The 23,041-nt window shown below is 36.4% G+C and overlaps 1 protein-coding gene across 4 annotated transcripts in view; it reads right to left on the minus strand.

Annotated features, from left to right (window-relative positions):
- The window catches only part of nlgn2a (neuroligin 2a), a 240,973-nt gene that overhangs the window by 92,700 nt on the left and 125,232 nt on the right, over positions 1 to 23,041 (minus strand). For 3 of the 4 annotated variants that reach the window (XM_044097165.1, XM_044097163.1, XM_044097164.1), the window contains one exon: positions 12,548 to 12,601. The exons of the other annotated variant lie outside the window; for it this stretch is intronic. In XM_044097165.1, coding sequence (XP_043953100.1) covers positions 12,548 to 12,601 — 54 coding nt within the window. The remainder of the gene's footprint in view (positions 1 to 12,547; positions 12,602 to 23,041) is intronic. 4 annotated transcript variants of the gene reach the window in all.

Here is a 23,041-nt window from a genome sequence, read left to right on the forward strand (position 1 = left end):
TTATCCATAAGGAAACTGTTTTTCTTCCAGATCCCAATTAAGCTGTAAATAATTTCCCAAGACGCAGCAGTTAGACATTAAGAGTTGAAGAAATGCATAATGAAATCCAAAAGAGCTAAAATGTTTTTGGTTTTTATGTCTTCATTTATGTTCGAGAAGTAAAAACCAAAACCAAACTGTGAAACAGAATCATCTTCTGCAATTTGACTCAACAGTTGTTGCAGCTCCAAACTGATTCTCTGTTGTTGTTGTTTTTTCCAGATTTCTGCTGTAATTTTGCTTCATTTATAACTGAACACATTATGTTTTGTCATGAACAAAGTGTGTACAGTTTGTGGGTGTGACGTGTTTTTAGTTTGCTGAGGTGCAGCAGCAGAAACAATACGTTAGGTGCAGACAATCTTGGCTGTTGTCTCGGTTTAGACACCAGTGTTCCCATTAAAACCTGCTGTCAGCTCCGTCACTGCAGACCACTCTCTATTTTACAGAAAACAATGCCTCCCTAATTGGAATCCTTATGCAGCAGCAACAAACATTGTCAGAAAGAGACTCATTGGCTTGTTAAAGAGATAACTTTTCTAAATCAACAAAGCAACTTGACTCAGCGGCAGAAGTGTGTGTGAACAGTCGGAGGAAAGATTAATCTTTCCCGCTGTTTTTTTTCAGGGCTGGATGCGAAAGCGTCTCCTGCAGCGTGAACGGCGACATCTGAGATCCGCCTCCAGGTTGGCTACGTCGCTGGCGCTAAGGCAGCCGCTAATCTGTAATCAAACAAATGCTCGAGCTGCAGAGAGCGAGAGGACTGTCAGCATCCTGTTTGTCCTGACAAACTGATGATGGAAAAGCGGTTTCTGCTACAGCTCCTGTTTTCACTCTGATTGGTTTACAAAAGCTCTACTAAATTCTAAATCCAACTTTTAGCTCTGTGTTTTCTTTAAGGGTATCAGGAATAAAAAGTCTGTTGAACATTTCAACAAAAATATATATATATATATTTGGGGTTGAAAGTTTCACCAGGAGAAAAAATAAAATACACCGTAGAACTGGTTCTGAACAGATAGAGGTGTTTTAGGCAAGACAAATCAAACCAATGAAAGACAAAAAACGAACTCTGATTTTAATCTCAGTGGTCTGACTTTAATCAATCAAACTTCAGAATTCTGAAAAAAGTCAAAATTCCGAGAAATAAAAATTGTAATTCTGAGATAAAAAGTGTAAGAATTCTGAGAAAAATGATGAAGATAAATTTTACTTTTGCACATTTAGCTGTCTTCATCAGCAAGGCAAACGGCCTTCATCATGGCCTTAGATTGAGCTAAAACATTATTTCCCGCCATAGATTGTCAAAGAGAAAGGTTTTTTTAGCCGTCTGTGAATAAGTGACAGAATATTTCTGAACGTGAATCATGTTATTGTGCAGGTTTAGAAGTCGGAGAGCTTTTCAAATCAATGCATTGTTGGGTTTTGATGCCTCACTGTGAGTTTTAGACCTTGAGCACAAATTGGCTTCAGCCAGCGGATGTTATCTGGTGATTTGAGACTCTCACTGAACATGAACAATAGATTTTAAAAGAATAGTGAATGTTTTCAAACTCTGTATAAACTTGCATGATGTGCCATAAGTACACAGATTTAAAGCTGTTTAAGACAAAAGTCTAAAATGATAGGGGGATTTCTTCAACCTATTCAGTGTAGAGCTACAAACAATGATTAATTGTTAGAATAGAATAACTGGTCACTAAAATAATCGATTAATCGCATAAAAAAATTGCACATTCTGCAGATTGAAGCCTTTTACATAATATAAGAAAAATATTAAAAGTTGAAAATAATTCACCTCCCTTTTTGAATAAGAAAATAAAGATATTATAATCTAAAATGTAATAACACAGCATTCGTGTATGCTTGACTGTCTGTAGCAAAGGATGCATCTGAAGCTAAAAAAATATTGTCTACTAAGCTGTTCAACAGTTTTTTGGATTAACTAATTGGAAAATAGGAGATTTCTTTGACAGAATTTGAACTGGGTAAAGTTAAAATGCTAATTGAGGAGTTCTGTGTAGAAAAAACTGACACACAAAGCAGCTTTTTCATCATAAATACAAAAGTATGTTTAATTGTACAATTTTGGCTCAGTTACTGGTCTGAGTGTGCTGGGGGTTTTTTCAACAATTTATCATTTTTAGAGTTTGCATACTCCTGTTAGTGATTAATCAATTACTATATTAGTTGAGGATTATTTAAATAACCGATTAATCATGATTAATTCAATTAATCGATTCAGCCCAATTCAGTTTTGACCCAGAAAAGTGTGTGAAATTGACTGAGAAACACACACAACAAGCACCAAAACCTTTGGTGCAATCAAGACAGCAGCATTATCTGTTTTCCAGTCATTTTATTTCACAATAAAGTAATTACATCACCCTCAGTTTTTATGAAAATGCTCAATATATCAATCAGAAATTGAAAGAAATTTAGCTTCGTAATATGGCACGTGAAATTGGGCCTCTGTCTCTTTAAGTAGCTCCTATTGGCGTCATAATTACAAAATTTGTTACAATGCGATACAATGTGATTCAATATATTTTGATGTTTTATTACAGGGGACTGCGACCGCCCTGCAGCTTTTGACGCTTCCCTGCTCCAGGACACCTAAATCAAGCTAATGGTTAATTATTGGGCTTTTGCAAAACTTCCTCACCAGCCAGGAAGGAAATTCAGGCTTCTGATTTAAGTGTTGGATCAGGTATGCATCCAAAGGTTTCAGGACAGTGACCATCGATTACTGGAGTCGCTGACCTCTCCAGTGCTGTCTCAGTATATTATAGATCTATAAACAACAGAATGGATACGACTGGCTAAACTTTGTCACCAAAGTGGCACTGCTTCTTATTTCAGATTTGAGCTGAATTAAAAATAAATTCAATCAAACTATAAATTTTAATAAAAAAGCAGCAATGTCTAATTAGAGATCAAATTCAAATATGCTTTACTGATCCCAAAGAGAAATTAAATGTTATTGTAACTCATATTAATTAAAATTCTTCAAAGAATAATTGATTATTCTGATGATTAATTGATTGATCGGATAAAAAATTATTGTTTATTTAACTACTAAAGCCATTTTTATACATTAGAAATATATAAAATAAACAAATAATTCAAATACTCTTTTTTAATTTACAAAATAAACATTTTATGACCTAAAATTCAACCACAGCATTCCTTCAATGAATCCTTGATCATTTGCATTTACAGCTAAAACATTTTTTGCTGTTTAACACCAACAAGTGAAAAGCTCAGAAGTTCCTGCTTGATTTAACATCAATAGTGTAAAGCTAATCTGTTGACTTTGATTAATAACTGAACAGAAAAATATGGATAATGTGACTTTTTTTTTATGAAATTTGAACTGGGTGAAGCTAAAACTTCATCTTAAGTGGAAAATGTACATATTTTTTGTACAGTTTTGGTTTATTTAGTGTTATTCTTGCAGCAAATGTTCTTTTCTTTTATTTGTGTACTCCAGTTAACGACTGCTAAATTAGTTGATGGTTATTTAAAAACTCGATTAATCACGACTGAACCGATTAATCATTGCAGACCTAATTAGAAAGTATTAAAAGGGAAGGTTTTTAAGATTTGTTATGCAGCATATTGAGAATCCACACAGTATAAAAGCAACTGATGCTTCATGAATTTTATTTTCTCTCAGAACTGCAGAATAACCAACCCAAGGGTTTAATCCTGCCATGCTTCACTGCTAACACCAATCTCAGTGATGACTGCTGGGAGGTCCATTCTGCAACACAAGTTGACGAGTCTGGGCTTGATTTGTTTCATTGAGTACTTTTAAGTTTATTGATTTGGATTATATAGACCCACAATAGCTGTTTGGGGTATTCACTGAGGTCCAGCAGTGGAGAAGGAACTGAGCCAGAGTCCCTAAATCCCTTATAAGCATCCCACATGACACTGAATGCAGCCAAGTGCAAGACCAAAAAGGATAAAAAGGAAAGTCTGGAGCTTTTTCCCGAGCACTAAAGTAGCTGACGAGCCTCGAGTTGCCAGGCGGTTGGTTCGCTCTTCCCCAGTTTTCAGTCCAAATGTACCTCCGGGTAGCTTCCAATCCTTTTTCATCTCTTCCTCTCCCTCCTCTTCACTTTCCTTTGGTTTGTCAAAGGGTTTCAGGCTCAATAAAACACTATCCGTCATCGCGCGGTGGAGTAGGTGTGCAGGATGCGGTATCGACATAACCTTGACTCGACGTGGGCCGAGCACAAAGGTAATGGGGGAACCGGGGCGGCTCGACAGCAAATAGCCGACAGGCCCACCGAGAAGCGTGATGATAGAATGGAAAAAGAAATTGGGTCTCTGTAGTAATGTTAAAATAAAGTTGATTTGACAGTGCTGTTGATCCTCTCCCTGCATCGGATTCAATTTGGTGCCGCGCGGCGCTGCACCACGCCATCTCATCCTCGACACGAGGGAGTTCTCCGCGCCCGGCAGCTCCGATTTGTTATGAATTTCCTGCTAAAGGGTTCTGCTGGAATATTCATCTCCCTGCCCTTCATTGTTTTCCTTTTCATTCTTCTTTCATCAATTTTTAATACACACCACTACTCAATCTTGTCCCCATGCCACCTCATTTCATTCAAAATCCTCTTATAAAAAGTCATTTCTGCTCAGCACACGAGGATGTAGAGGAAAAAAAAAAAGAATGAAATCAACAATATGATGAATGCAGTCTCTATTTCTGACTTCTTGTCCTTTCTGTTTTTTGTCACAACTTGGAGAGTTGGCATATTGTCAACTGTCTGCATTGTGAAAATCCCCCAAGAAATGTGGAGATTTAGCAGGACAACGTTTCTCGAGATGCACCCAATTATGTGAAAAAGATGAAAGGCGCCGAGCGTCCATGCATGCATGGCGCTGCTTCCCAAAATAAGGTACTGCTAGCAAGATCCAGCGAGGAAATGTTTTGAAGTGGAGAGCAAAGTCCAAAGACCAGAAATCCAGGATAGTAAAGAGAGAGAGAAGGACCGGGTTTACTCGCTCGCTAACTATATTGTGTGAAATAAGTAAACACAAGCAGAATGAAGAGGAATATATACGGCTGAGCAGCTAAACACATTGGCTGCCTGTCAAAAAATGTGCTTCTGTCCCAGAGGGCCACCAGCTTGCAGCCATCCCACTGATCCTTCCTCATTTTGATTCGCTGCCAAGTCAAATTTTCCAGACAACAAATGATTAAGATGAAGAATAATAACTTTCTGAATGATATCCAAATCCCGTCTGTAGAATAATGAATAAAAAGGCAGCAGTGTATATATTCCAGACACATGGTGTCATTTTATAGTACAATTAATATGTATGAACTCTTCCTGAGTTAAAACATTAGTGTTGTTGTTTCTAAATGAATATGAACTTGTTTTGTTTGGATTTTCTGAGTTCTGAAAGCTCTGCAACCTGTTCCTTATTTTGACCATTTCTCATTTTCTACTAATAGTTCATAGGAATAAATCATTCCAGTAGTTCATACAATAAAAGAGCAATGTTCATTTTACTCAAACATAAACCTATAAAAAGTAAAAATTAAAGAAACTCGTCATTTTGCAGTGGTCTATTAACGTTTTCCAGAGCTGTATATCAATCATAAATTCAATAAGTAAAAGTGTTTTAACGACAGATGTAATCTGTTAAAAGTAAAAGTCATATTACGTTTCATCTTTGACTGTGATATAGAAAACATATATACATATAAGCAAAATTATAGCATTTAATTGACTGTAAATGAGTCCACAGCTTGCAAAAGTGTTGCAAAATAGTATTCTTTTTACCCATAATACTAACAGAACAGAGAAAGTTCTACAGATTTTATAATAATAAGCCTTTATTTCTTGTGTGTGTTTCTCTTTTTTGATTTAAAGGCACTACTAACATCCACCATCATGTCCAGGTTTATCTCTGCTGCTCCACAGGCATTCAGAGAGCAAAACACTGTTTTCAGACAGAGGCAGAAAACATCAAATGTATAACCTCCATACCGAATGATTAATGAGACTGAATCCAGTTGCAGAGAAACATGAAGATAAACTAAAAAAAAAAGATGATAAACACATAAAAACGCCTAAATCTGTCCAGTAATATTTATCATCTTGTATTTTCGTCGTCTGAAATAACTTCCCCAGTGGTAAAACCTTTTGCCCTCCTGCTAATAAACACTTAGCCCCCCATGTGTTCTTTGCTCATATTAGAATATCAACAATCATTTGTAATTAACTCCAGAATCCGAACTAATAAAATCAGCAACCAAATGGCAGGAAGTGACACATCAATAAAAATATCTAGGACGTTTTCATCTGTTGTGACATTTTTAATTAAGATCCACTATTTCAGTGAACTGTGCTCACTCATGCAAACTGCAGAAAACAACTTTTCATTCTTACAGGCTGTTCAGCAGCACACACACACACACACACACACACACACACACACACACGGGGCCATTGTCCTGCTCTGAGCTTTCAGCACATTTTACACATAAACTTTTACAAGCATTTTGATTGTATTCACTTTGAAAGTAGTAAATATGGCCTCAGATGCTTCTGCCAGGCCGTTGTTGTATTACTGTGATCTGCTACTGTGTATGTGGAATAATAGGAAGCATCAAGTTTCATGTCCAATGATCGCTGGAGCCTCACAGGGTGTAGAGACAATCAGTTTAATGGCGTTCTGCTGTTGCTCCATCCACCATTTTGTGGGGCTGTTATGTAAATCCTGCGGGCTTTTACTGTTGATGTTGGAGATGTTTTTTATACAATAACTGCCTCTGCTGTGTCTAAATATCGTCTTCTGTGTCTGTGAGTGAAGAATTATTCAAAGTTATAACCAGTAATAAGCTGTCAAGATGTAGGCGTATAGTTTTCCAGTTTGGACATGAATATGAGCGTCAGCGTCTTAATTTTTGTTTAGTTTCTATTGCATTCCATGCAAGAGAAACCGGCATGGACTGAATCCTACAAACAGGAATTTGAACAACCGTAATTTTTCTGTTTTACTATCACTAAGGTCCTCAGTCTAAAAGAAACCAGCAGAAAACTTCACAGCAGGAACCTTTTCCAGGAACCAGAGTTACTTTTTTTATTTTTCTACCTATTTCCTGTTATCGTCGTGGGAAACAGAGCCGAATCAGAAAGACCAGCATGGGAAACAGGCCTGGTTGGATGAAACCTGACAGAGCATGAGAGGGCTTAAAGGTTTTCTGAGTTTAAACATTGAGACACTCCCTTTTATTTTTGGTTAACGTTACCCGGCAACCTTGGATGGGATGAAGGTGATAGAAAAGATGAGACACACGTTCAGCTTCCATTAGCATCTAACAGGAAGGTTTATCATTCTTCTGTGTAATGAACATAAATAATACTCTATGCAATACGTCAGGTATCACTTAGTAACTGTAATAAAGGTTCTGTACATCAAAAATAGCCATAATATCGAACACAAATTCTTTTAGCATGCTACATTAAACATTATGAATTTTATCAAATGACAAAATCTATCCAAATTTTGGACGTTAGCTTTTATTTGAGCATTCAGAGCTGTCTTCCTCTTCAGAATGGGAATGGATGCTTCTAAAACCATTCAGATAACACATTTCCAATCCCAAGTTGGAAAATAAACTGGAAAACGTCTCTAAGTTTGGACAAATTTGAGCAACTCATCTGAAAATCCAATATGGATTTGGTCCTGCTGGTTCTACACGCGTTATGTTCTGAAAAGGCTTTGGGATTAGCTTGAATTGCTACCAGTTCATCCTGTTCTTATCACTGAACAGAACAGAACCAGGAACAAATCAAAAATAAGTTTTTTAACTTGCTCTTCGAAGGATAAAATGTCTGCTATAGGATTTTCAGATCCCAGTTTGATCGTAATTGCTCTAAGAGTACAGAGCAAATTTTTTTTTGTCTTGGAAGTAAACGTTTATCCAGAGAAGTAATATTTGCTTTGAGACTAAGGATCTATATTGAAATTTTCTTTTGTTTGAGCTCCTCTTTCCACATAAAATACAATAAAAATCAAACTTCTTCTGAACGTTTCAGTGAGGATTTCCTTGTATAAAAACATCTTCCAACATCTAAGCGCTGTATTTGTATTGTAAACGGTGCAAAAATAATTGCTCCCTTATGTGCTCAAATAGTTTTATCTACCAGCTGATTGTAATTGAAAGCCAGCATTTCATTCGAGAGGTTTAAAATTAATTCCTGCACTTTATTGTGCAACGACGTGTGATGCCATTTTACTTTCCCTCTGTATCTTTTAATTCGGCTTGCTGTGAATTTTCCTCCGTTCTGTCGCCTTTGCCCTGCTTGTTTCACTGAGCTCATGATGTCTGCGCTCATCAAAGAGAAGGTGAAGCTCTTCCTGCCAGCAACGAGGTCCCGATTCGGGGCTCAGGTGGTTCTGGATCGTCGGAGGAAAACATAAAAGTCGAATGCTTCCGCTCTCCCTTTGTTGATCTGGTCCAATCTCGCTTTAGTCTGTAATCCCATCATCTTCCTCTCTGTGCACACACACTGCAGCTCAACACGCTGGCTGCTGCACCAATCTGTCTAAAGCCTGAATCTGAGCTCTTCGCCTCAGCGCTCTTTGCTTCCTCGCACCTCAAGCAGAAGCAACTTCCAAGTAAAACCATTGGTTTCAGATGAGGTTTTCTTTAAATTCACATTTTGTTTTGTTTTTATGCTTCCATTTGGATCTCAACTGCTTCTAAAATCAACCCAAGCACTCAAAAAAAAAAAAAAAAAAAAACAAACAAACCCACTCAGCTACATGTTGGTGTCTGAAAAAACAAAAACAGTTTCTAAAACCTTACAATTATCAAGTCACATTGCCTTGTTACTGTTGGGAATAAATAATTCTGTCTTTTTTTTTCTATCTCTCTTAGCTAGTCGCAAAGCTAAAGTTCAAGTAAATGACATGTTAAGAAATACCCTCAAAGGTAAGGTTGGAGGATGTGACACAGTAGGAAACTCCCTCTTTACGGCGTAGCTCAGATAGAGGATAACAAAGACGATGGAAAACTTTTGTTTGATGCCATTTTGTCTGTTAGCGCCTAAAGGTAGCATGAGAAATGGACCAGCTGTATTTTGGTATTCAATAATTCATGAACTCAACTCACTGACTCTTCTTCAACCTCTTACATCAAGATCTTAGCATGGAGAATGGATCAATTCTCCACATTACCTAGCAACACAGCCGTAACTCCAGCATGTTTGGTCATGTGCTGTACAATGGCTGCTGGATAAAAAGTAACACAAATATTTTGTTGCTGACTTACCATCCAGAAACCACTTGCTGCATTCAAGTTGGCTGTGCAGGAGGCACCACTAATGCTTATCAAAGATGTTTGGTTGTTTAACTTTACATCTGTTTGCAGCCATTTCCACATGAGTGTGAATGTTGATTTGCAGCTGCAGCTTATTTAGATTTAAAGCGACAAAGTCCCTAAAACAGAACCGACAGACTAAAATCTCGTCATCTAGGATTGATTTTGTACAAAAAAAAAAAAAGCAAAGTTTTTTATACCTATCCTAACCACAAAACATCGACTTTAAAACTGCACCAGTTACCCTTTGAGCAGATTTTCGTCTCCCCTGCGGATTAAAAATATGGTGAAATAATTGTTTTGTTTATAAATGGAAGCAGAAAAGCAGCCCGGACTGATAGGGTTCAGGTCACAGCAGTGAGTCGGTTTCTAGGCGTTTTCCTTCGAGGACCGACTCAAAGCAACAGCTGGATCCTTACACAACGCAGCCTGTGAGGCAGAGCCACGTCTGCATTGTTCCCACAATAATGCAGCACCTTTTCTGCATCCAAACAGGCTGCTGCTTGGAAGGAAAATCTCCTGGGTTTAAACACATAATGATGCTGTTTCGCTACGCTGATCCCCTTTCACTTTCTTAGACTTTTACAGCGACGATGAGCAGAAACGGCTGACAGCGAGGAACACAAGATCTCAGCAGGTTCCCTGAAAAGACGGGGCGATTCAGCAGCTACATTTATGTGTGGAATCGTATTATTTTCATGGAAAATGTAGGAAAATATGATTTCTTTTAAAGACCAAAACCTCAATAAATGCTAGTAACGACATTGTCTTCCAAACTGCTTAGTAATTTAAAGTAAAACTGACTGAAATCTGTTATTTTTTAACTTGAATTTAAGTTAACACAATCAAAATAAAATGAGAAAAACTGTTAAATGCAAGTTGTTTGGTTTTTGAACAACAATATGCCGACTGTTGGAAACGGGTCACACTTAAAAAAAAATCAGAGTTGAAGCAAATTCAATTAGACTGAACTGAATGCAAAGTGAATCAAATAAACAAACTGATGAAATCAAATGGAGTTCAAACTGGTTTAAATGAACTGGACTGAAGTTAGTTAAACCCGACTGAATTTAATTCAGTTCAACTGAAAAGAACTGAATCAATCTCCATTGTGAACTGAAGTTATTTCAGTGAATTTAATCGAACCAAACTGAATAGAAATAAATGGAACCAGATTGAATTGAGCTGAAGTGAAATAAACTACGCAGAATTTCAGAAAACTGATCCAAACTAAGCAGATTTTAATCAAAATCAACAAATTTAGTGAATTGAAATGTAAATTAAATCATTTGGAGTTGTGTGTGTAATGTCACTGAACTGAATTAAATATTTTTGATGAAGCAGAAATGAACTGAATTCACAAATTAAATCAAACAGTTTATCCAAAACAAACTGAATAAAATTTAATAGAAGTGTAACGACAAAAAAAATATTTATTTAAGTCTAACTGAGCAGAAATGAACTGAACTAAAATGAATTCAGTTCAGTTCAATCCAAGTCAATTCAACACTCTTCTTTCTTTTAAACTGAACATTCAGCTCAAAACGTTGGATTAATTTCAGTTCAGTTCTGTTCAATTTAGTCTAATCCAGTTCAGTTCACTTTCCTGAAAAGTAAAATATCTGAGAACAAAAAGATTTATTTCTTTCTGCTGTTTTAAACTGTTTTAATATTTTGAGCTCATGTATTTTTTTTCTCTCCAATAAAGGAATAAAATCCTAAACCAGATCTTTGACGGTGAATCCTGATTAAATTATTATTTCTTTGTTCTTTCTCATGCAAATTATTCAGCAGCCGAATAATTTATCTCCAAATAAAACCTTCATGGAGAGCGAATGACTGAATATAACATACACAGAACAAAATAAAATATGTTTTAGCATGAAAAATGATTTTTATTAGTGGAAAACCTGGTTATTGGTGGAACTAATGATGGGTAATGAAGTTAATTTTACAGGGAAGAGGCTATTCCTCAATTTCTATCAGGATTAATTATCATCTTCATTAATTTTAAAGCATCTTTTTAGCTTTAAAACTGAACTATGTTGAGAAGACGGAGCTGTTTCCAGCGTTAAATGTGTTTTATTTTACCTTTGAAGAGGATTTAGATGCAGGTTTGGATAAATGGAATCAGAAATTTCCCTTCAAATCTGGTAAAATGTGTTTAGGGAAGATGAACGTTTCCCCGCTTTCCTGACTGCGGCAGCCCAAAAAGACGTGTCTGTGCCGACTCGTTTGATTATCGAGAAAATCCTGTTTCAAACTTCCCCCGACTTCAGACTTAAAAAACATAAAAAAAGAAGAAGAAAAAAATCCTTAAATCAAAGAGCATCTTGGAGCGAGAAAAAGAGCAGCACAACCCTTAAAAATAGCTGCATCAAAATACCATCCGTCATCTTTTTTTTCCTCCAAGAAACAAGGAGAACAAAGACGGGAGATGAAAGTGTGGACCAAATTTCCTCTTGGTGTAAGTGCAGCAGGTGGGAGGTAAACTGCAGGCTGCCTGGAAGTTTTCCTGCTTCCTCCCAGCAGCAGATTAGACCTGCAGCTTCCAAAGTGGGACACCAGTGTCCTTGGATGTTCCTCTTTTTTAACTCCATTTGATGTTATCATCCCTGACTCGGACTAAGTACGGCTTAATATTTGGTCCAGCAGCAATTTCAGCCTTGAGAAAGAGGCTGCGCTGCTGTAATGAAGTCTCATTGTTTGCTACGGCTTCAATGGAGGCTTTGTTGCTCAAAAATCTGCATAATAATTTGCTTTTTTTTTAAAAATAGATACTTGGACAATGTATTTTCAAGGGCACAGAGCCGATGGTGTTGTTATTTGAGCAGCTGGAAAAAGAGGTGAATGGTTTTATAATGTTTCATTAGACAGGTTTGCTCAGCCAAGGTTATATAAGGCTAACAATTAGCATTCAAACGGCAGAGCCTTTAATTGAAGTGGTCAGCAACACATTTGTTCAGCAGCACATTGGTATGCATCTGATATGATGAAGGTGTATGACCCGTGTGTGTGTGTCTGAATGTGAAGGGGTGAGTGTGTGTGTGGATGCATGAATGTGCATGTGTGTGTGTGTGTGTGTGTGCACACATCCCCCAAAAAAAGACTTTCAAAACAAGAAGGAAAAAAAGGAAAAACATGCAACAAAAATACCTTCGTCTCGAGGCTTGTTCATTGAAGATTCATCAGTTTTTTTTGTGAGCGGACCTAGGGTTAAGAAAAAAAGGGGGGAAAAAGAGAAAAGAGAAAATTTCAAAAAAGATTACTGGCAAAAACCGATAAAAAAAAAAATAAGAATATCAAAAAAAGAAAAGAAGCAAGAGTGAAAAAAGGACAAATCAGTTCAAGAGTTCAGGTTTGCTTATTGTTTTTTTTTTCTTTAAAAAGAGCACAAAAACAAAAAAAAGGCATCACAGACACAGATTTATCACAAGAAAAGACACAAGATCAAAGAAGAAATCGGCTGCCATGTTTTGTTTTGTTTTTTTAGTTTTATTTTAAACCCTGTTTGCTCTGTTAGTGAAACCTTTGGATGCTGACTGGGTGGTAAGTGGGGTTTGAAGAACAGGACCCAAAAACGAACTGACCTCTAAAAAATGTGTAAATAATAATTAAAAGAAAAAATCCCTGAGGAAGAACGGCAGGATTGGGTCCTGATGCTCAAACGAATCAGAAAATCATTTATTATTGTGAATGAATGAGAAAAACACACCGGAGACAAAGACAGCTTTAATAGGACGACACGGAGCCTGTAATGGTAAACAGCATGTTAAACATGTTCCTGACAAAACAGAAAACAGCTGCTTGGTTTGGTTTTTTTGTTTGTTTTTATCACGTGTCAGGTATTCAGTCTTTATTCCTAAGGCGGGAAAATAATTACATGGCGCAACGGCAGCGACTCGTCAGCCCAAAATGACAAGCGAGCGTCAGGCTGATTGCAGAGAGGATTCTGGGTAAGAGGGGAGCGCGGCCTGACCCCCGTCTGCCCGCAGGTTGTATTTTTACTAAATTAAAAGAGTGGCATGAAGAAAACTGAAGAAGAGAAATGACCTCCTCCTTTATTTCCTCCATCGGTGTAAACAAACATGATGGAGAGTGGATTTTTTTTTTTTTTACAAAAATTTAGTAAACGTGTGTGAAATGTTAAAAACGGTGTTTTCATTTAATTTCATCTGACGTTTGCTGACTGAAGCTACCCTCCTTGTGAAAACATCCTCACCATTTGAACAGTTTGACCTTTTCTCTCTGTAAGTTGAAGAGAAATTCAATGTGAAAACTTCTAGTTGTGAACAATTCTCGTTTTCAGTAAAAAAAAAAACTGTTGAAAGAAATGCATGAGAAGACACAGCAAACGTGTAGAAGAAAATAAAAACGTAACCTTCCAATCTGCATTCAAATGATGTTTGGAGGAAAAGAAATTCTCCACTGTACCCTGGAAGCATCACCTGCTCAGGTGAGCATGGTAGTGGCAGTATCATGCTTTGTAGAAGCTTCTGTTTACCAAGAACAGAGAAACTGTTTAAAGTTTAAAGATGGAAGGAGCTACAGGGAAGGAAAACCGTAAAATATTTGAGTTTCCAGAAGAACTTTGACCCTAAAAATGAAGCTAGAGCTACAAAGGAAGAGTTCAGAACTAATAATATTCTGCTTTTAGAAAGGCCTAGTCAAAGTTCTGACTTGAATTCAATGGAGAATCTGTAGTAAAACTTGAAAACTGTTCCCAGAACTGTCCAGTCTGAACAGCATAAAATCTCATTCTTGATGCAGAAAAACTGGAAGAGATGTTTCCAAAACACAATCAGGAGTGAAAGATGCTTTATTAATTATTACTTAATTGTTTTTTAAGTTAAATAAAAACCCTTCTACATTCTTTTCACATAAATTGGCTATTTTAATTGGTCTATCTCTGAAAATCCCAGTGAAAAAAAACCCAAAATTTTGGTAGCAGCCTAATAAAATGTAAATATTTTTAATTTTCCAAGATAAAACATCGACAGCTTTTGTTTTCATTCTATAAATAAAATCTCTGTGAGTTTTAAATATCGGCTGTTTTCTTGAACATCATAAGATTTTATAATGATCTGCTGTTCAACAATGAAAAAGTGGAACATTTAACATTCACTAAAACACAAAACCTTTACATTAAATATTTCATATTTAATATTTGTTGTTTGTTTGAACTCAGCTTGACAAGTCAGAGTTTATAAGCCTGAGAGTCGGTATGACTCGTCAAATGTTTCTGCTTTTTGGTATTTTTGTGCTGCCACAGCAGTTAAACCAAAGCTTCTCCAATTATGGACATAAAATAAAGTCATAAGAACCAAATAATGTTTCTAATTTTTATCTAAACAAGTAGGGAATCGCTTTCTAACATTAAACTTTTACAGACTTTAACATTCTGGACGTTTGTGTTGTAAAAATGAGCTGATATTTAAAACAAAATCAGAACTGTTTCTTCTATGAAGGTTTAATTCTTCAGAAATGATGGTGGAAATGTGCAGACACTCTGCTACGTTGATGTATTGATCTCATTAAAAATATATTAAATTAAATTTCACCAGCTACCAGAATTAAGCTCCATTTTTTGTAATAACTGTCACAGCGCAAGACGACAGGCTATCATTTCAACATGAATCATATTAAAATACAGACTTGCATTCATCTGTGGCATAACTGGAAAAAAATCCTCATTTATCTGGATGGTTTTTGAATTTTTGCATTTTCTTCATTTGATTCTTTGGGGGTTTTTCCCCCCCCCAAGTAAAAATTAGATGAATTTATGAATTATTTACTAAAATCTATTCAGTGTCAGGAAAATTCAGATTTGGAAAAACTTCAGGCAGGTTTCCATGATGTTTCCCATCATAAGATCTTACAGAAACATCTTTTATGCAACCACTGAGTCCAAAGTCCAATACTGAATGGCAATTTCTTTTTCAGTTTCTCAAATTTCCGATTCAAGTAAAACAGATTTGTATCGGTACTCAAAACTCTGAAAAATGCTATAAACAAAATAAATTTGAAGAATAAATAAATCTGCAGTCAGAGCTTTATCTTTTCAACTCAAGGATATTCTGGCACAACACAAGATGTTCCAGGAAGTTTGTAAATTCTGATTTGGCCAAATTGCTTCTCCATAAAGTGTCTTGAATCATGAATTTTTATTTTATTTTATTTTATTTTTTTTGCCCCTGCAATGGTCACAAAAAGTCCCTTTGTTGCCATTCATCCTCCAGTGGGGCGCCAACGCTAACCTTCCACCCAATCATATTTAATTTCAGCAGAACTAAAGTGGAGAGTTGTGTTGTGCCTGATAAGTGGACTGGAGACGATTCTCTGAGTGCAGCAGCAAAAATGCAGCCAGGAAGTTAATTCAGGAGGAGTTTAAATCTTACAAGGAGAACGTGTCCCAGAGTTAGCGCCAATCACAAAGTACAAACAGAGCTTATTAAAAACCCATTCTGTTCTCTTCTCATCGCCTATTGTTGCTGGTTTTACAGGGAGTTTTCTGAAACCAGGTGTTTTCAGGAGTTTCAGGGGAAAAACACAGCAGGATGATGATGAGGAAGATTGTTTGGTTTAAAGTCTGGATGCGGTTTAGAGACGCAGAAAAAAATATTACTCCTATAGAGAATCGTAATTTGTAGCCCAGAATCAATTCAAAATGCTAGAAATTGTTTGATTTTGAATAATAAAATGATATTTTTTTATATAAGAAGAGCCAGGCAGCTAAGCTAACCTTATGCAGATCATTTAAGTTGCAGACCTAAACCTAAAAATTCTCCTTAAATATAAACTGATGAAATTTGAAACCTCACAGAATTTTTTTGGAATGTTGTTTTTGTTTACACAGTTTTTTTTTTTCTCTTGTCAATTTCATAACATAAACAGCATCTATGAAACGTTTGATATAAAATTTATTTCTGGATCGAATCGTGACAAAAAGACACTGAAAGATTTGCTTCTCTAATGTGGATCACTGTGTTGCCATTTCAGTCCAAAAAAATAGTAAAAAATATGCCACAATTTATCTTTGTTTATATTTTCATAAGTTGTTGCTGAGCTGGGATCAAACTAAACATTTCCCTACAAAATACTGAAGTGGGGAAATTTTATCTTTTAAGTTCCCTCGCAATAAGTTAGCAAATACAAACTGGTTTTTGTTTTTTGTATGCAGTCACAGTAAAAAATGTCAATTTAAAATTGCACACTTAAAGATATTGAGTCAAAACATATTTTATTCTTAACTCTTTGGTGCAGAAAACCGGCTAAAAAAGCATCTATTAACTGCATGTTCATGTTAGTTTGTGTAAAATGGAGATTTGGCTGCACATTTATCAACTATTCAGACTAAGACACACAAAACAACTGTTAGACTGTGATATTGCCCTGTGAAAATAACTAACAAAAGTCTGAATAGTTCTTTATTTTCTTCTTAAAGAATGTTTCTGTCATGTATTAGTTTTGGATTAAGGATGAAAATCCCATGTTTGACCTGCTCTTATCCATTATTTTACAAATCTCCAAAACAAGAAGGCATAAAATAAAAATAAAAACCCTCACAAATGAAAGATTAACAAACATAGAAAAACCTTACAAAAACATTATATTGAAGCAGAAAAACTTCAATACAGTTTATTGAAGTTTATGCAACATCTTTCAGTATTCAAGATGTTGCATAAACTGACCACTAAATATTGCGAGAACGCAAAAGAAGAAAAATCCCCCATGTCCACTAGGGGGCTCTGTTAAAATGAAACATTTTGGGTTTAAAAATAAACAGTAAAAATGTCTAAAAACCTCTAATAATTAATCCATAGTTGTTTCCTGCGGTGTAAACATAACAGGAAACCATTTATTTAGGTCACTGGATGTTATGAAAAGTAAAATAACTTGAAAAACTCACTGATGAAGAACCATAACAATGAGCGACATTGAGTCTGTATAAGCATCACCGACACTCCAGACTGGCACTACATTGTGTTTTTCTGCAGGATGTGAAGCTTCGACAACATTGGAGCTGTAAATTAGGACGTGTGGATTCTTGAGAACCGTTCAGAAATCAAAATAAGTACCGAAACTGGAACAAAAATGAATAAGCTTTAAATGTTGACAAAAGATAAAACCGTACTTACGATGTTGTTGCTGCTGAACTGAAACAGTCGTGATGCACCTGAACAGTTTGTGCTACAAAATTTAGCACATCTACATAAAAACATAAAAATCTACTTCATTTAATCAGTCTTAGAGAATAAACCTGTAGAAAACCTGTGAAGGAGTAAAAGTGAAAAATGTAGCTGGATGTTATTCAGGCTTTTGCAAACAGGAAAAGTGAAAGATTTTTCTCTCTATAGCACCAAACCTGGAGAAATGTTCTTGGTTTCCCTTTCATCAAAATCAGAACCAGGATTGGTTTTATTGACCAAGACAACAAATTAGACTTTGTGTTTCAAGCATTTACAGCATATAAATCAATAAACCTTAGAGGAAGTACAAAATGGATAAAAATAATTGAATAAAAACTTTGTCCAAAAGATGAGGCGCCTGACGAGACGAGAACGTCAGTGGAGATTATTTAAGAAAAGTACGGACAACTTTTAAAACTCTTAAGTAGTTGGACTGGAGTTTGAACTTGAGGTATTTTTTCAACATTTTTGTCAAACATAATGAAAGCAGCAATTATCAGTGGGACCAATGGAAGCAAAAGCCAATAGCAGAGGTAACTGTCTTTGTGTTTTATTGATGTGCATCAAAAGCTTTCTGTCAAAAAAAATCTGTAAAAGGTCTGAAAAGGTTTGAATATCGAAGTGACTTTGAAATAACTGCAGAAACTCGTTTTTATTTCTTCTTTTTCTCACGTGAGGTGACTGCATGGGAAAAGCAGAAATCAAGCAATCATTACCGGAAAGAAACAAGGTGGGGAAAGTGGAAAAAAGCAAAGCTTGATTGACGTCTTCTGCAACGAGCGGGCGAGGCGGCTCGAATCAAGCTGTGGGGGAAAAAATAGCTATTTGTTTTCTTGACATTTTTAAAAATCTTTCATCCAATCAAACCAGTGATGAGCAGTTTCCTGAAACCCCCCAGGAACCCCATAATCGGCTTTCCAAACCACAGCGACCTGCAGACGCCAGAAATATCAGGGCTTGTTATCATAATCGGGACAGAAATGAGCTTTTTCTCATCTGGTTTAATGAAGGATTAAATGGGAAAAAAATCCTGCAAAACACGACTTCGTCTTTAACTACCACGAAAAGCTTAATGAAGCCGCGTTTATTTTCTACGACGTTTAGAAAAATGTACAATTTCCCATCGTACATGTTCATCGGTAAAGCGACGCAGGTTCAGACCTCAAACTGATCTTTACACATAAACAACACAAAAACTGGGTAAAAAAAATTAGAAATGAAAAGTTTGATGGTTTTTAACCATATTAAATTCCTCTTGTTTGTTTTTGACCAAAATTTCCAGCAAAAATGGCTGACATCAAGGAAAAAAACTGAGGCTCCTTGGAGCTTAATGGCTCTTCATAACATTGGCTAAAAATGATAAAGAACCGAACAATGGATTTAATTATAGTTCTAGTAACAAACGCAGGTTTAAGCTGTAATTGCATTGAATTTCCACAACAGAATGACTCTTAAAATATAATTGTATTTGTATTTTTCTTGTATTTAGGTTGGAAACTATGTTTTCTTTGCATAGCTATTCACAGAAGAGAAACTATTTAAGATCTTTTGGGGAAACGTTTTACGTTTCTCTTTGGTTCATCTTTATAGATACGATCAAGGAAGTCAATATATTCACATGCGAGGACATTTAATGGCTCATTTGAGCAATTTCAGGAGGTCTGACATGATCTATGTGGGTGTAAGATTTAGTCCTGACAGCTTATAACTGAATGTTGGCCGTGATGGATGACTGTTTTTTAGAGCTGAACATGTCATCACGTGTCTGTGTGTGACAGAAATCCCAGAATATCATGTTAGAAATAAAACTTTCCGCTGAAAATAAAACGATTAACTCCAAAAGATCCTAATCTAAATTAGTATGCAAGTGAGAAGCAGCTGAAAATGAGCAACAGGGATGAATGAGTTGCGGTTCCTACGAGAATCATTCACCCTTATATGGATTCCTCAATTTCTCACAGTGTCATACTCTAGATACTCTCTCTGTGTGTGTGAAGGTGTGTGTGTGTGTTTAATAATGCAAGACAGTGGGAAGGTGTTCAGACAATGAAGCATGCAGGCAGGCAGGCAGACGTACAACTGCCAATCTTCTGCTTCATTATCACACAGTGCGGCTCTCTCGGCCGCTGTAAGCTCTGCATACCGGAGATTTGTGAGGATGTCACAGATGAGCAGCTTGGCTGCACCATGAGCAGCCGCGACGTCTGTTTTCAGGTGAATGGCAGCTCAAGTCTGACCTGAGGACAGTTCCTGCAGGTTCTGTCCTGCAAGGCGCTAATAAAATCTGGCTTTCAAAGACGCCGATGTCAAGTCTTAGTTGCCATTTTTAAAAAAGGACGATATAAACAGATGCGTTGTTGTTTGATGACTTCCACTTCCACTGTAATTGTTGCAAGAGAAAAGGGAAAATAATAACAGCTGTTCATGTTATTATTATGCTCCTGTTTACCTTTCATGGGGCAGAAACTTGTTTGAAAACCAGCTGAAATTAACTCAGTAGAAAGTATATGAGACCAGCTGAGTCTTTTCATAGTTACAGGAACTTATTAGCTGTTGCATTTTGGATTTAAAAATAATTCTGGCAGGAAAACCTATTAAAAAACTACATATTTTGATACATGTCAGCTGTTTTACTAGTTAAATAACAACTTCCTTCTGAAAGGTTTTTGCAACTCGAGTTATAAATGTTTAGTGCAGCTAGCTTTAGCTTATGTTGCAGCTAAAGTTAAAATTAAAACTTTTACAGTTTAAATTCTAGACAAAATTATAGTTTAAAATGTTAACTGAATTACATTTAAGTTACATTACAACTTAGACGTAAAAAAAAAAAATCACAACTCTTAATCAGTTTAAAAGTGGCAACAATGAGCTGTTGATATTAGCGCTAGCATGCTAATGTTTGCATTAGCTAAATCTGCTCGATTAAAAAGCGACTTGGAGTAATTTGGCTTCTTGTACATTGTTTTCATTATGCATAATGATGGTTTTATAAAAGTGTAGCAGTGAAGGAAACATCCTCAATGACTTTTACTATAGTGAGGCACAATTTTTGTATTACGGTAGTTTTTATCATTTAAATGTGGACTAAAACTCAATTTTGACTACAAATTGCAATGAGTGATGATTAAAAACATAAAGGCAAGTCCGTTTATATTAGGGTGACCAGACGTCCTCTTTTTCCCGGACATGTCCTACTTTTCAGACCTAAAAAAATGTCCGGGGGAAATTTAAAAATCGTCCGGGATTTTGGTCAACTGCGGCTGCATAGTGGCGCAGTTGGTAGAGCTGTTGCCTTGCAGCAAGAAGGTCCTGGGTTCGATTCCCGGCCGGGAATCTTTCTGCATGGAGTTTGCATGTTCTCCCTGTGCATGCGTGGGTTCTCTCCGGGTTCTCCGGCTTCCTCCCACAGTCCAAAAACATGACTGTCAGGTTAATTGGTTTCTCTAAATTCTCCCTAGGTGTGAGTGTGTGAATGGTTGTTTCTCTTGTATGTCTTTGTGTTGCCCTGCGACAGACTGGCGACCTGTCCAGGGTGAAACCCGCCTCTCGCCCGGGACGCAGCTGGAGAGGAACCAGCAACCCTCCCGACCCCATTAGGGAAGAAGGGTGTAAAGAAAATGGATGGATGGATGGATGGACAACTGCCTCAAAACACATTACATAGCTTACAGTGCATTGTGATTACATTGCCACTCCGTTCCACTACTCCATTCCAGGTTTCTTTGTATGGCAAAGAAATCGGTAGCACATGCGTGTCCGCCGATTCTACCCCCCTCCCGCCAACAAAAAAAGAAGTGTCCTCCTTTTCAGAAACCCAAATCTGGTCATCTACTTTATATACAATGTACAGTGTTTTCTTTTTCTATGATTATAAATAAGGAAAATGTAGAAAATTTCTCCACAAATCCTTTTTATGAACCTATAAAGAAATCTATGCTACTAAGTGCATCCTATGGCTGTGCAGAAAAAAATGATCCTATCATATCATACAATGTTCTTTCTTATTACATGCTTGTATGAGGACTAGAGGGACCTCTTTTTTCCTCCTATGTCCATCTCACTTATTACACAGTGACCTTGCCTGTAGCATTGTTCAGTGAATAATAGGCTTTTGGGGGATTTCGAAGAACAGCAGAAAGAGCGATGAGACTGTCAGGATGCTGCCAGAGCGCAGTAAAATCTGGCAGCCTGGTGGGTCCAGCAAGGGGCAACACAGGTACAGAAGGTTATATGAACTCATACGTTGTGATTTATGACGGCGTGCTCACATCTTGGGGAGAATTATAAAAACACAAGCCCTTCTATATTCTGTGTAATTACTATTAGGTCTGAGAAAGAAAACAGCTAGCAAGGAAATAACGGCAGTAAATATAGGATTATACAAAGTACATTCAGAGTTGAACCCCATTGAAAACCTCCTGGTTATTCCACCAAATGTTGATTTCTGAACTGAGTTAAAACATTAGCATTGTTGTTTTTAATTTAATATGAACTTGTTTTTCTTTGCTTTATTTGATTTCTGAAAGCAATAATAACATTTTGTTATTTCTGCTAACTGTGAAGATTTTCTGCTTGCATTTAATGAGAACATGTAACTTATGAGTAAAATATGACACCAGAAAAATAAAAATACATTTTAAATGAAAGGTATGTTAAATACCTGCTTACACTGCAAAAATAAAACAATATCTTACAAAGTATTTTTGGTCTAGTCTTAAGTGCAAACATCTTAGTTTACTTAAAATAAGACCAAAGTAACTTTTCTGCAAGAAATAGAAGCTTATTTTAAATCAATAATGGATGAAAAGTACTAGTTCCACATGTTTCCCATATTATAAGTGAAATAATCTGCCAATGCAACAAAACCTTTTTCATCAATATTAAGAAATTATTGAATTAAAACAGCTGCTATTTCTTGCTTAAAGGTCATTTGTTGGTTAATTTAGTCCTATTATAAGTGTATTAACATATTTGCACTAGAAAGTAGACCAGGGATGTCCAAACTTTTTGTCACATGGGCCAAAATTGTCAAGTCAAAAGTACTTGTGGGCCAAGAAAAGAAAAAAGAAAAAAAAATGAAGCAAATGAAGAAGTGATTTGATGTTTTTACACAGGATTTATTTTGGACGTTTGCAGTATTTAAAGAAATGCATCGAGTTGCGTCACTTTCTGTCAAAATACTTGTTGTATTTACTCAGGTTTAATAAATTAGATTAAAGTTGATTTGGATGCAGAAAAGTCACATTTTTAGTAACAGACATGGTTCTGTTTATTATAAAAGCTTGGTTACAAAAAGAAAAACTTTGGACTGTTGTAAGTAAATTATGTTGGTCATTATTTTACTTTTATCACAAATAAAAAGTCAAGTCATCCAGTCCCCGTGCTGGTGGGCCGCACAAAATCAATTCAAGGGCCACAAATGGCCCCCGAGCCGCACTTTGGGCACCCCTGAAAAAGACTA

The sequence above is a fragment of the Gambusia affinis genome, linkage group LG18 (genome assembly GCF_019740435.1).
Source record: "Gambusia affinis linkage group LG18, SWU_Gaff_1.0, whole genome shotgun sequence".
NCBI lineage: Eukaryota > Metazoa > Chordata > Actinopteri > Cyprinodontiformes > Poeciliidae > Gambusia > Gambusia affinis.